Source organism: Vigna unguiculata, chromosome 3 (genome assembly GCF_004118075.2).
Source record: "Vigna unguiculata cultivar IT97K-499-35 chromosome 3, ASM411807v1, whole genome shotgun sequence".
NCBI classification, from domain to species: domain Eukaryota; kingdom Viridiplantae; phylum Streptophyta; class Magnoliopsida; order Fabales; family Fabaceae; genus Vigna; species Vigna unguiculata.
In genome coordinates this window covers 12,754,237-12,769,765 of record NC_040281.1, presented here as the reverse complement: position 1 = coordinate 12,769,765, position 15,529 = coordinate 12,754,237, and the positions used below count along the sequence as shown (strand labels likewise).

Sequence of the window (15,529 nt, the reverse complement as noted above, 5' to 3'; positions counted from 1 at the left end):
TTTTCACCCAACGGAAAATCATCATCGCCCAATGGTAGATCAAGCGTCTAATGCCTCGAGCCCTTGGAGCTCTCTAGAATTTAAATTTCATTTTGCGCCCAACGACATCTACGTAGTGCCCAACGTTAATCACCTTTAGAGCTCACCGTAAGGTGAGCGTCCAATGGCTATAACATGGTGCCTAATGCCTCGACCATTGGAACTCAATGTGAAGTGAGCGTCTGACGGTCTCAAGGTGGATCCCAACGCTATAGCTACTAGATCTCATTAACTTCACATTTAAATATTGCGCCCATCGGTACCAACCTACCACCCAACGACCTGTCAAAGTACCATTAAATGTGAGTACCTCAACTTGTCGAATTGACTCTAATTGGCACCTTTACCCTTTTTACCTATTGCAATTGGTGCCAAATCAAAGTTAAAATGTATCATAGAAGCCAATTGCTCAAACTCAAATATTTACATTCAAACATCTCATAGTTTCACATAACAATTAAACATACACAACATATTCAATTAATCACGATGTTCACAAATTTTATAAACCAAGTAACTAAAACCATAACACATCCTCACAATAACAAACAAATAGAGATTCACTTTGAGTTATTTGAAGTCACATATATGAACTAGAGAGCCACATAAACTAAAAACACAAAAGGAGCAAAAAATAAACTTACTCTATTTTTATTTATAATTGGTCGAATGTGTAGAGCTCTTTGCAAGATCCTCTTACAATCTCTTATCTTCAAACCGATGAATGATGATGTTCAAAATTTAGAGAGAAGTAAAAATGAGGTTGTAAAAAAAATAAATTAAAAAGATAATGACTTTTATAAAATAAATGAGTGTTACCTTTTAAAATCACTATTACTTTTTCTTATTTAAAAAAATACCTACAAACATATTATTTAAAAATTTTAAATTAAAATAATATCGATCTCTTATATAAATTGCATTCATATTTCTTCTAGTGTTATTTTCTCCGACAAATTTTTCTAAAAAACTTATCATTCATCTATATTACACTCCATTGCAGAAGAGCATGAAGCACCTATTGTAAATGTCCATAGTATAACGGAATCGACGGGAGTAAAAAACTGTGTAGACTGCGGAATTGATGCGGTATGGAGATTCGGAGGCTAGGATGCAAATTGAGTCCCTTTTAATTTTTGTAGTGTTTTTCATTTTGACAAAAATGAACAAGACAAGCACGTGCGTGCATTCCATCGAAGTTTTAATATTTCAATTTTTAATGCGATAAATTAAAATCCACTTAATTCACTGGTACCGTAAGAACAAAAGCTAACTTCAAATTTGAAAAAATTATCTTGCTGCATTACATCTCTTTGATCTTGTAATATTTTTTTAAAACTTGTACAGCCAAAAAAAAAAAAACAAATTTTCATTAAAATGTTAAAATATTTTGTAAAATGTATTATCAAATAAAATAATCTTAATTTTTTCATTATTTATTAGCAAAATGACAGTCTGTTTGCATATTTTTAAATTTTAAACATAATATAACTTATTACTAAATATTGTAATTAAAAAGTTACAAAAAATAAAAAATATTTTACAATGTTTGTTTGAAAACTAAAAATTAAATGAAACAGTTGCATGACTTATATACGGAAAAAACAGTTATTTTTTAAAGTTAAAAAAATATGTACACCTAATCAAAGTCATTATACATTATTACAGATGAATAATAATTAAAGAAGTTAATTTTTTAACCCTTTCTCTTTGGTCTCTCTTTTAGACCGTATTAGTAAACCGATCAATATATATATATATATATATATATATATATATATATATATATATATATATATATATATATATATATATTAAAACTATATTCTAATATAATTTGAATTAATTTTTAATTATTAATTACTTTTAGAGATTATAGATTTCAGTAAGTTTTATTTCTTATTTAATAAGTAAACTCGATTTTATAATTTTTAATATATTCATAGCACATTATTCTAGACCCACATATAAACAATTTATTTTGGTCAGGTACAATAGATTTAATTATAGAGAAAATTTCTACTCTTTCTGAAGCTATATTATTTTCTAAAATATTCTTCATGTAATGGGAATTTTCATAGAGGTTAGTAAAATTAAATAATATTAATTAACGTTCACAAATGGTATAAAATTAACTAATTTTGCTTAGAATTGAAAATGAAAAGGAATTACGATCGATCTCCTAAGACTGTTTACTACTTCCACTCCTCTTCACTATTGTTAATAATCTAATCTTAAACCACTCATTTCATCTCTATATTAATTAACTTTATAATATGTCTGTTCTTTTAATCTTTGTAATTAAATTAAGTTGATATTTTTCTTAATAAATTTTTAATAATTCCACTCATTTCATCTCCTCTTCACTATTGTTAATAATCTAATCTTAAACCACTCATTTCATCTCTATATTAATTAACTTTATAATATGTCTGTTCTTTTAATCTTTGTAATTAAATTAAGTTGATATTTTTCTTAATAAATTTTTAATAATTCAAAATTTCCTTATCATAATTTAAATCATTCAGTATGAATGAAAAGATGATTTATATATTTTGATATATTAAATTATCATAAGTTTTAATTATAACATATAAGTTATATATTAAAAAAATCATTTCGTTTAATGGGTTTAAAGAAAAAGACAAAAAACTAGAAGAAATTTGACCATTGAATCTCAAACTAAGGCCAAATTTAGCCAAAATTTCAGCTACCAATTGTAAAATATTCACATATCAAAAGGACCAAATTTAACCAAAGCATCAACAACTCCTTACTTTTGTTTCACGCAACACAAGAAACATTTAATATGCTAACATATCAATAAAATTTGAAGTATGTTATAAATTTGATATTTCTAATTTAACTTTTACTAAAAAAATGATTTCATTTAATGTTTGAAATATTTTTTTATCTTTTTTGTCAAAGTTAATCTATCCTTTGATCTTGTTATTAATGAGATAAGTTTGAAAGAAATAAATTAATGTTAATAAATGAATTCAAAATAAGAAGATAAAGATACCAATCAGGTTGTTGACAGCAGAAATGAAACAGGTTGAAAAATATACCAATCAGGTTGAATAAATAAATTATTTTATTTACAGTAGAAAGTAGTTTCGGGTGATTTCAACATTATTAATCCTATTAATTGTTGTTATATAGTAGAAAGTAGTTTCGGGTGATTTCAACATTATTGTTCTCACCATCTTAAGTTACTTTTTAAGTTCGAGTTTAATACTTTTGGGTCACAAACATTATAAATCTCATTTTTTATTTTTATTTTTAATGTTTATACTTTAAAAACAATTGTGTAATAATAATAATAATATAATCTTTTAACTTGATAAATAAGATTATAGATCCACTGATTTATTTTCTGTAAAATATTGATGATAAAATATAAGAAACATAATGATGTACTTATTTAAATACTACTTAATTTAATAGATTATCGTTGATATATCATGGCAGCAAATGATTTAATGTGTTATTGTTTTATATTATCAAACTTCTATTAAAGCATATTCTTATAATTAAATTTATCAAATCTTGCATCAAATATAAAGTTAAATCATGATTTGAACTGATGACTTTGTCAACATTTCGAAAACAGCAAACACAAAATGAACTTTCTTGTTTCATTGAAGCCAACATTAACCGCAGTACAAGTATTTTTCTCTTTCAAAAGCACCCTTCTGATTCATAACATATCATTCACATAAATATTTTTAACACGATTCAAATATCAAAAGCACATTACAATCAATTAAATAACTTCCTCAACCTTTCATATATTGAATACAAAAACAAACAACTCGTCAAGAAATTTAACTAAAATTAGCTACATGATCAACAAACATTATTGTAATATTCTTTTAAGTGTATTAAATTTCTACGGGCAAATAGAGACTTATCAATGTTTTGGGTAACATAAATAACTGTTCGAAAAATTACAAAATAAAAAATAATGAACAAAAAGCAACTTACCTCTATCATCGAAGTCAACATCAGTTTCCTGATGGTTATTTTTTTTGTTCAGACATGCTCTTCAACTGTAATTTATTATATATATAATATACATATTATAAAAATATAAAAAAAACTGAGGAAGAGGAAATATATATTATATAAAAAATTACAAAAATAAAAAAGTTAATGAAAACGGAAGAAGAAAAAGATAAAAAATAAAGGTTGTAGCTGTCCCCATGTCCCGCCTGTTCTGGTTATTCACTTCGTCACGTTACTGTGTGTGAGAAGAAGCTGACTGGAAAGAGCGAAAAGCGAAGAAAGAAAGAACGAACGAAAGCTAAAAAGTGTGTTTTATTGATAGAGATACTGATACACGGCTTCAACGTTTCCGCGTCGATCTCTCTCAGATTCTTTGGTCTTCGCCATGGCGGAGCGTGGTTCTTACGGATTGGGACCTCGATTAGGTCATGATTTATTTTAATTGTTCACTTATTGATTTTCTATTACTTATGCTTCGATTAAATTAATGTTCAAATGAATGCCTGAATCATGTTGTTTGATTTGTGTTGGAATGATTTCGAGTAGCATAACTTCCTCAAATTTCGATTGTTTGTTGTGGAATTCTGGAAATGAGTTAATTGTGATGGGGTTTCAACTCTCTGCTGTTTTTGTGCGTGAAAATCTGTATATACTTTTTTGAGAATGTACTCGTTGGTTCAATTAGGGATTTTGGGTGAAAAAAATGAAGAAGCGTTTTTCTGCAATTTACGTGACTGTCACTGTGTCTGTTAGGTGTGAATGGCGTGGACCATGGATTGGTATTGGTTCTTCATTAAATAGATGGAATGCATGTTACTCTGGTGAAAAATTATAATGCTGTTGTTGCTGTAAAAAAATATGGTTCTCTCTGCTAATTGGCAGAAAACTTATGTCTGCTGCTAAATGGGTTCTATTATAGCAGTTTGCATCTGTATTTCAAAGGGTAAAAGAGAACTATATATTTCTCTGCTTTCTCTAGGGTAACAAATTTATGAGGCTCAAAGAAATTCTCCTAGGCCAAGTCCTTGCTGGATTTTCATTGTAAGTAGAGGTATGTCGAGCAAGAGACAAGTTGACTTTACATAATAATTGCCCTTCAACTATTTCAGAGAAGAATAAGCTACTTAGTTGTTTTTTACCCATTTTGTCTACTCTGTTTGCTTTCAATTTACTGAGACCAACATCCTCTTCTGTCTTGGAAGAACTAGCAATATCTGTAGTTGAAATGTTCAAGCAAAGCCTTTGCAGCCAAGCTATCAGCATAGCTAACCGTGCCTCTTCTGTAATCAAAATATGTTTCTATAAAATCTTGTCCAGTGCCCCTTTTAGTTGGTACCTCTTGATTACCAAAGGATCCATTTCTCAGTCTATTGATGTTGCTTCCCTAATTGACTATGATATTGCTTACAACTCCTGTACTATAGTCACTTGAGTAAAATCAATTGCATGCTTTGGACTACAAAGCTGAAGCATCGAAATGAAACTTGAGACATGAAATCATACTGTTCTTACATCTTGGTGCAGTCCCTATCCTGAAGTCTCTTGCCACAGAAGCGCTAACATGTTTTGAGTCTTACATTGTTAAGTTTCTCAGCTCCTTTTCAATCTGACCAACTTGTAAAAACTTCAAGCTCAAACTTCTGGCCACATTCTTCTTAACAGTTCTCATACCAAGAATTTGCTTTTCAGCTGTGAATTTCTTAATAGCAAAATACTTTGGTAGTTGTTGTTTTAGCATGCTGATACTATGGTTGCTAGATCCTCTATTTGCCATTGTATCATTGGAATTGAATAGGTTAATACAGAAATTATCAAATTTTTGAACAGGTGGCAGCAGTGGCAGTAATCTATGTGGCATCTCTTAAAGCAAATAGTCATAGTTACAAGCTAATAAATCAAATTTCTTATGCATGTGGGTTTTAAGAATTATAGTTATTAATATTGCTGATATGATTAGTGTGGCTGTTGTTTGATTCTTAAAGTTTGCTAAATTGTGAATGTGATAACATAGCAATAAAATGCTTAAGTGAATGCCATGCTCTATTATTTATCATCCTGCAGATCTTCAGCAATTACAACTTGAAGCCCAGAATAGGTGGTTGCGCCCCGCCGAAATATGTGAAATTCTTTGCAATTATCGGATGTTTCAAATCACATCAGAACCACCTACCAGGCCACCAAGTATGGTTTCTGCATATGTTACTGATCAATTTATTAATGCCTCCTATGTCAGTCTTGTGCATATGGGTGGATTGAATTGTGTAAATACTTAAAATTACTTATCCATCATGAATGGTTTGTTGCTGCTGGGTATTCCTGAGGTTGTTCGGTAACCTCATCGATGCCAATTATGGAGGCTGGGCTTATCTGTCTTCTTTTTGCAGCTAAAGCCTTGCTTATTAAACATCACAAATCGTCTTTCTTAAGATGTTTTACAACCTTGTACATGCCAACCTTTTAGATCCCAGAAGATGTTTGCTTTAACATCAAAGGGCACCTGATATTTTATTCTTGCATAATCATGTCTCTAGTTTCTAGGATGCTATTTATAGTTTTGTTGTTTATGCTAAAACCTGACTGCATTTCTAAGTTTATTTCATCTTTTAACTCTTATTATTGCTTTATGTTCATAAAAACATTGCTTCATGTCATGTATTTGATGATTCCAGGTGGCTCCCTTTTTCTCTTTGATCGGAAGGTTTTAAGGTACTTCAGAAAAGATGGACATAATTGGAGAAAGAAAAAAGATGGAAAGACTGTGAAGGAAGCTCATGAAAAGTTGAAGGCAAGCATGAATTTTTTACTTTCCAGTTTGTGGTTAATAAAATATTTGAAAGGGAAGCATATATATAAGATAATACAAATATTTTAGCTTATTTTTCTCTAATTGAAAACTAGTCTTTATACACTAATAAAGTACATGCTTAGATTGTTACCTTCTCTATGCAAAATTAGGTGGGAAGTGTTGATGTGTTACACTGCTACTACGCCCATGGAGAAGAAAATGAAAATTTTCAGAGGCGAAGCTATTGGATGCTTGAACCGTGAGTGTGATGAACTAGTTTACATTTTATTAGCTTGCTGCTGTCTTTAAACTTGAAGTACTATATTTTTCATGGAAGTTTTCTTGCTAAGTACTGCATTATTACTTACTAGCCCTAGTGTACTTATATTTCCATTTGGAGTCAGTTAATAGTATTTATAATAAGCATATGTTACTATACATGACCCTTTTAGGGTTTCTCAGCAAATTTTTAAGTTCCAATATTCTACTGAAATTTTTTATATTGTTACAATTAATTAGAAAATGATTTTGTTTTGCTGCAGGGATATGATGCATATAGTATTTGTGCACTACTTGGATGTTAAGGTATTTTACTTGTTTTCTTTAGTTCATGCTTTTACTCGGGCATTCCGCTTCCTTACTAGAGCAAGAAATGTATCATTGCATGACTTTGTTGTTGTTGCAGTTTTGACCTGAGTATGTATGACATCTAGTGGCTCAAGCATAGTCTGTTCTGAGTTTTTTTTCTTCTTATCATTAGGACTTTATTCTAGACTTGACGGAGGAAAACAGTAATAGGGTACTACTGTAAAAGTACTATTTTCCTTCCCTTAAATTTTGAATATAATGTGAACAAAAAATCTATCTTCAATCTGATTTCCTTCATAAGTTTTTGCCGTCATGCATTAGAGAACGTGCTTCTTCAGCAATTGTTAGCCTGGGTAGCTATATTTAAGCTTTACGAAATCTATCTAACATTCAGTATTTAGTAATTTACTCTTCCACTGCTAAAGTTTATGTTTTTCTCTTTCTACCATTAGAACACGTTGATTTTTATCCATTAGAAATCCCTATTGATAATACTGAGGAAGTTGCATAATCCTTTTAAAAGACCCCGAACTCTATTTCTATAATATTCTTGTAATCTGCAAGAAAACTTTTGAATCTAATATTGACTCACTTTTTTATCCTTAATGATTATTAATAGGTGTTTTGTGGGTTTGTGTCAGGTTAACAAAACCAATGTTGGTGGAAAAACATATTCTGGTGAGGCCACATCAGATTCCCAGAAGGGAAGTTCTTTGTCATCTGGCTTTCCTAGAAATTATGGCAGTGTGCCTTCAGGAAGTACAGATTCCATGAGCCCAACCAGCACTCTGACGTCTTTATGTGAAGATGCTGATTCAGGTAAATCTGTCAGTTATGTTATGGTTGTTGCACTTAATCCTTTTAATTCACATGCCAAGGCTTTACATTGGTTTACTGTTACGCCATATATTTACACAAGTGTTTGGTCCATTTGGTCTAAATGGTTTAATCAAACTTCTTCCTAGAGGATATTCATCAAGCAAGTTCAGGATCACAATCCTATCATGAATCAAAAAGTTTGGGGAATGATTGCCCTATCGATAAGATTGATGCTCGTTCAAATAGTTCATATCTTATGCATCCATCTTCAGGTTATCTTATCTTCCTTTTCTTCTTATTTGCTTTAGATGATCATTTTATTACTTTTATTTTGTTCAAAGAGTTTTATGTACAGAGAAGAAAATAAGTTCGGGAGACTGAATACACTGATACTATTGACTATTTGACATGATGTTTTACATTTGTTCTGAAGTAATACAAAAAACATAATACTATTCTCTACAAGAAAGCAAATTGCAAGAAAAATAGGAAATATGGAAACTAGTCTTAATTTAAGATACAATCTAGATATTGAACTTTTTTTGGTATATTCTAACATATTTAATGTCTTAAATAAAGTCTAAATTTATCATCTTTTTCTGGGATTTGACGTTTGAATTTTTGTGGTTTGTTTTGAAATGTTTTCAGGTGATCCTGCACAGTTTCCAGTTCCTGGAGCAGAATATATCCCACTTGTTCAGGGTCATAGAGCACGCGACATTGGATCATGGGACAATGCCATGGAGCAATCTTCAGGAAACCATACTTCTCCTTCTCTTGTATCATCTACATCCATTCCATCAAGTGCATCGGGAAACATCCTTGAAGAAAACAATGTTGTTCCAGGCAACCTTTTAGGGCGTAAAAATGTCCTCATTGAAGAGGACAGGGTCTCTCAGGCTATCCACTCAAATTGGCAGGTACGTTTGGTTACTTCTGCCTATATTTTCTAGTAGTGTACTCTGTTGTATGTCCATACACCTGATTTCTCAGCACAAAGATGAGTTTTATTTGAGGTTCGATTTGGAGCAGTTGTGATATCTTGTTGTACCGGATGATGTCTTGAATTTTCTGTCTGGTTCCAGAAATCAATGCTATTGCAATTATGGTGGAGCAGTGCAGTTGACTACTATGCTTGAAACATTACTTTGATGCTTAAAGTTCTATTATTCTATGTGGTTTCTAATGGACATGATTGTTTCATGGGCTATATGGTTCATCTGTTGTATTTTTTGAAAAAGGAAGAATATCTAGAGGACAGTGAAGCTAGGGAGGGTGAGGATTGGTGGGAGTTGTTGCTATTTATCAAAAATAATATTAAGAGATTATAGAAGATAGATTTTGTAAAAAGTGACTGGGGAAAATACAGTTACTTTCTTTCTTGGGAGTTTGTCATTAAACCATGTGCTTTAGTAAGTTACAATGCCTGGAATGATGAATTGGGAGGGAGTGTATTCATAACTTCTTGTTACTGATCTACCTGTTTAGCATTGAATGTTTTGAATTGCTTCTGAACTTGTAGAAATGTTGAAAATAGCGTTTGTCACATTTTTCTTACAAACTTTGTTTCAGTTGATGCTTGTCCTAATGTATCCCTTTTAATTCCTTTTTTTTTTAACATTTAGTTGTATTTCTCTCATCAAAATCTTCAATCTGCACCAGTTTCTGAGATTTAGCAATGATATATAGCTATTCTCATTTTTGTTGTTTTAATTGTTTATTCAGATTCCTTTTGGAGACGATACAGGAGAATTACCTAAGTGGAGCCTTACCCAATCATTGGGTTTGGAATTTGGATCTGATTATGGCACTAGTTTACTGGGGGATGTAACTGATAATGCAGGCTCAGAAATTCTTGCTGAGATGTTCACTTTTAATGGCGAGTTAAAAGAGAAATCTTTGCACCAAAACATCTCAAAGCAGTATACAAATACACAGTCTCAACCTGCAACAAAATCCAATTCTGATTATGAAGTGGCTGGTGAAGCAAGTATTAATTATACCTTGACCATGAAGCGTGGATTATTGGATAGAGAGGAAAGCTTAAAGAAGGTTGATAGTTTCTCTAGGTGGATTTCTAAAGAATTTGCTGGTGTGGATGATCTGCATACGCAGTCCTCCCCTGGTATTTCATGGAACACAGATGATTGTGGGGATGTGATAGATGATACATCATTAAACCTGTCCCTTTCTCAAGACCAGCTGTTTAGCATAAATGATTTTTCACCTAAATGGGCTTATGCTGAATCAGAAATTGAGGTACTTTGATTGAGACTCACAGAATTATAATATGTATAGTTAGCAGAAATTTATGATTTTGCTTTGTTTTACTTGTGCATGGTGGAAATAAGTAATTAAATATGTATGTCACATAATTTATTTTAGATTAATATCTTTTCATCTTTTGCGTCTCATATGTTGACTGCTCTTTTTCAGGTCAGATGCTTATAGCTTTGTTCCTTATTTATTTGGATATTTTCCAACTTGTGTCTATTTCTTTGTTACAGAATATTTCTTGTATTTCATCATGCATCCTGTTAATATTCTCTATCTGCTTTTGAGTTTTGTACACGACTAATGGTATAATAATTTTGCTATGTACCACAAAGAAAATGATGAGATTGACTTTAATTGGACTGATATACTATTCAAAACCTTACAGGTGTTGATTGTTGGAACATTTTTGAAGAGTCAACCTATGGTGACAGCATGTAACTGGTCCTGTATGTTTGGGGAAGTGGAGGTTCCTGCTGAGGTTTTAGCAAATGGAATTCTATGCTGTCAAGCTCCACGTCATAAGATTGGACGGGTTCCCTTCTATGTGACGTGTTCCAATAGGTTTGCCTGTAGTGAAGTTCGGGAATTTGAGTACAGAGAAGGTTTCAACAGAAATATAGATTTTACAGATTTTTTTACCAGTTCAACTGAAATGGTCCTTCATTTGCGTCTGGTGGGGTTACTTTCTTTAAATTCAGTGCACACTTCAAATCAAGTGCTTGAGGATGATATGGAGAAAAGAAACTTAATTTTCAAGCTTATTTCACTGAAAGAGGAAGAAGAATATTCAAGTAGAGAAGAGACAACTGTTGAGATGGATGCCACAAAACACAAGTTGAAGGAGCATATGTTTCACAAGCAGGTTAAAGAGATGTTGTACTCTTGGCTTCTTCACAAAGTAACTGAAACTGGTAAAGGGCCTCTTGTATTAAGTGAGGAAGGGCAGGGCGTGTTACATTTAGTTGCTGCTCTTGGTTACGATTGGGCCATAAAACCAATCATAACTGCTGGTGTAAATATCAACTTCCGTGATGTGAGTGGATGGACAGCTCTACATTGGGCTGCATACTGTGGCCGGTAAGGACTTTTCTTTTTAATTGTTTGATTTGATTTTGTGTATGTTACAACTACCTTGTCTGGGTTAACACTCTTTTGTTACCCTGTTCATTTCCAACTATCCAGAATTTTGGATTTGATTGAATATGAAACCATTAGGTGATGTGAATATTTTAGCTCCTTTCCTAACGTTTTTGGAAATCTGTTTTTAATATTTTTTTCCATTACTAATATTTATTCTCTTTTGATCCCAATGTTGGTGGATTGTTTATACATGTGAACTAGTTGAAAATTGTTTTGGAACAATTGCTTTGGTCAGTTAAAGGGAAGTTTAAAAGATATATGCTGTCATACAGCACTAGAGTACCCCTTTTCAAAAGTGTCCTCAGATGCATTATCTTCACTCAGCATAATATGAATAGGATCCTTATGTTATTATCTGTCTATCTGCTCAGGGAGCGAACAGTTGCAGTCCTTGTGTCCATGGGTGCAGCCACTGCAGCAGTGACAGATCCATGTCCAGAATTTCCTGAAGGTAGAACACCTGCAGATCTTGCTTCTAGCAATGGCCACAAAGGAATTTCCGGTTTTCTTGCAGAGTCATTATTAACTAGCCATCTTGAATTACTCACAATGGAGGAAAGTAAAGATGGTAGGAAAGAGACTTCAGGAATGAAAGCAGTGCAAACAGTTTCAGAGCGAACTGCGACACCTGTGCTTTATGGGGATATACCAGATGTTATCTGCCTTAAGGATTCTCTCAATGCTGTCCGGAATGCTACTCAAGCTGCTGATCGAATACATCAAGTATACAGAATGCAGTCATTTCAGAGGAAACAGTTAGCTCAGCAAGATGATGATGATGATGAATTTGGATTGTCAGATCAACAAGCTCTTTCCCTTTTAGCTTCTAGGATGAGCAAATCTGGACAAGGAGAGGGTTTAGCCAGTGCTGCTGCAATACAAATACAGAAAAAGTTTCGGGGTTGGAAGAAGAGAAAAGAATTCTTGATCATTCGTCAAAGAATTGTTAAAATCCAGGTTCATTGTTCTGCTCTTTATTTTCCTGTCTTCCTATTTTTAGTATGTTAAACTATACAATTAGTCGCTTTGTTTTTATTTTAGTTTCTACATGAAAAAACTCTACAATTTTTCCCCAGCACGAACAGTTGATTAGAAATTAGTCCCTATAGTTTAATACAGTCCAAACAGTGTTAGATTATTTTTTCCATATGGAACCAAAACTAATAGGCATGTGACTGGGTGTAGGAACCAAAATATGACAATTGAGACCACAATTAAGTATAAAATTTCCACTTATGACAAAAATGGGAAACTCTTTTTAGTAGAGAGGGACTGGTGTGTTAGATGTGGGAACCAAATGTAAATGTTGAGACCAATGTAAAATATAAATTTCTTACTTATGATTAAAGTGGAAAAATGGTGCTATTGTGTTAAGTAGAAAGGAACTAAATCTAATATGGTAATGTGACGTTGTCCAATGTCAGGATCAAATCCATAGTGTTATTTTCAAATAGGAGCAAAAATGTAGAATTAATGAATCTAGGGAATAAAATGAAATAATGTAAAGTGTAGAAACTATTTTTAATTTACTTTTTTAATATTATGGTTGTTCGATTTACCACATTGAACATCCTATCAACTATATGATTTAGGTGAAAGTTTGATAGTATGGTGTGTAGATTTTAGTTTGTAAATTAAGTTGAAGAAGAAAAACTCGTTACTTCAGAGTCAACTAGAGTTTGAAGTGAATTTTGTTTCTAACTGGATTTAGAAAAAAAATGTCAAACATGTTGAAACTGAAAGTTGGTTTAAATGCTCAAACTGGAATCTAAACACTACTTTTGTGATAGGGAGGGACTTGATGATTATGGGTGCTTAAGACTGGTGTTTGGTGAAGTATTTGCATATTTGATTATCTCCATTAACTACTAAATTTTACGGGTTGATTCCCCAAGTGTTTAGGCGTTTTATCAATTGGTTTTAGAGGTGGTTGTTGGTATCTCGGAAAAAGCTAACTGCAAACGGCTCTAGCCATCGAAGAAGTTGAGTAAGGTGTTGTAGAGTGAGTTGTCAAGAAGTCATCTCTTAGGAAAGGTGTTATGATAGGGACTTGAGTATTATGTGGTGCTAAAACTTAGGGAGGAATAGTAAAATGCTTTAGTTAAATACTGTTATCCTTCCCTTCATTTGTTGTTGATATCTTCTACCTCGTCTGCCTAAAGTATTTGCAATCTGGTTGCTGAAGAAGCCTGGAGATTGAGCACCCATAGAACTCTATTTTTTTGTGTTTTTTGTTGTGTGCCCTTAAACATTTGACACATTCTTCAACTGACTTGAATTCCATGGTGTTGAAGGCCCATGTAAGAGGTCACCAGGTCAGAAAGCAGTATAGAACAATCATATGGTCCGTGGGAATCCTGGAAAAGGTCATATTACGCTGGAGGCGCAAGGGCAGTGGTTTACGTGGATTTCGATCAGATACTGCGAACAAGGTCATCCCTGACAAACCAAGCGAATCTCCGAAAGAGGATGATTATGATTTTCTCAAGGAAGGAAGGAAACAAAGTGAAGCAAGATTCCAAAAGGCCCTTTCACGGGTGAAGTCCATGGTTCAGTATCCAGAGGCACGGGCTCAATACCGGCGGGTGCTAAATGTAGTTGAGGACTTCCGTCAAACCAAGGTATTTTCTACTAGCTTGTCTTGTCCTACGTATAAACTCATGAATAATATTAGGTTTAATTATACGTCGTTTTTAAATCTACCAGGGAGATAATTTGAATTCGATGAATTCTGAAGAGGCAGTTGATGGTGTGGAGGATTTGATTGATATTGACATGCTTTTAGATGATGAAAATTTCTTGCCTATTGCTTTCGATTGATTCTCTGCCGTGGCTCTACCCACTCACCCTCCCTCCCGGTAAATAGATGATGCCCAGTTTGTTTTATTCGGCATTGGAATCCTAACATCGCGTGCTGCTGTATATATAATATATATTGAATCATAGGTCTTCCTGTTTTCTAGAAAAAAACTAGTATCCAAGGTGGATTATAAATAGATTACGAAACCTTGAATGCGTTAAAGGTTTGACAGTTGAAATAATATAATGGACATGATTTAATTTTATATATGGTGATTTGTATATGACATGATGATTTTATTTATATTGAAATGTTTTTAATTCTTAAAATTGTATCAGTCTATTTTAGAAATTTTGTATTTTAGTCATTTGCATTTTTGGATAACCATGTTATTGGTTTAGAGTACGTATCACCGACTTATATATAATCTTTGTTTCTTAATTTTTTCATCCACAAGTTTCGAATCCTGAACGATCGAGTCTACTACTACTTCAAACCAACATGTTAATTATTTATTTTTAGTTTATTTGTCATTTAAATTGTGTTTAAGTTCATATAATTTATTGTAATAGATTACTATATACTAATTATCATGATAAAATGTTTTGTTTAAAATGCTAATAAATAAGATTATTAGTGAAAGATAACCATTTTTGTGCTTTGCATTTTTATAATTTTTATAAGGTAGTATCGAAGATTTTAGAGACTAAATGAATTTTAGAAAAAAAATTAATTTTCTTATTGTAATTCTAGAGTTCTAAATAGAAAAGTATAAAGATACATGAAAGATTAAAATAAATCTTACAAAAAATTAGATTGTTTTTATTGTAAAAAAATAGTCCTAAATACAAAAATATAAATATATCGTCAAAAGTAAGGTTGTTGTTGTGCTCTTTCATGGTAAGGTTTTTTTTTCTCTGCAGCCTATCTTCATACGGTGAAATGGGAAGATTTTAGATTGAGTGATTCAGCCTATGGGATTGCACGATGAAAAATGTGTTTGTCGGAGGGAAAAAATGTGAAGAATACCATTATCTTTACAAAATTGTTGAAAGTGTTAATTTGGAAACTCT

At 32.2% G+C, this 15,529-nt stretch overlaps 1 protein-coding gene across 1 annotated transcript; it reads left to right on the top strand.

Annotated features, from left to right (window-relative positions):
• Nucleotides 1-4,215: 4,215 nt before the first annotated feature.
• On the top strand, nucleotides 4,216-14,785 carry LOC114178600 (calmodulin-binding transcription activator 2-like). Its single transcript, XM_028064603.1, has 13 exons — nucleotides 4,216-4,472; nucleotides 6,109-6,228; nucleotides 6,717-6,832; nucleotides 7,003-7,091; nucleotides 7,375-7,417; nucleotides 8,062-8,239; nucleotides 8,386-8,511; nucleotides 8,888-9,159; nucleotides 9,965-10,498; nucleotides 10,902-11,593; nucleotides 12,028-12,613; nucleotides 13,951-14,277; nucleotides 14,363-14,785. The coding sequence occupies exons 1-13, from the start codon at nucleotides 4,433-4,435 to the stop codon at nucleotides 14,474-14,476; spliced, it is 3,237 nt and encodes a 1,078-aa protein (XP_027920404.1). The 5' UTR covers nucleotides 4,216-4,432; the 3' UTR covers nucleotides 14,477-14,785.
• The last annotated feature ends 744 nt before the right edge of the window (nucleotides 14,786-15,529 follow it).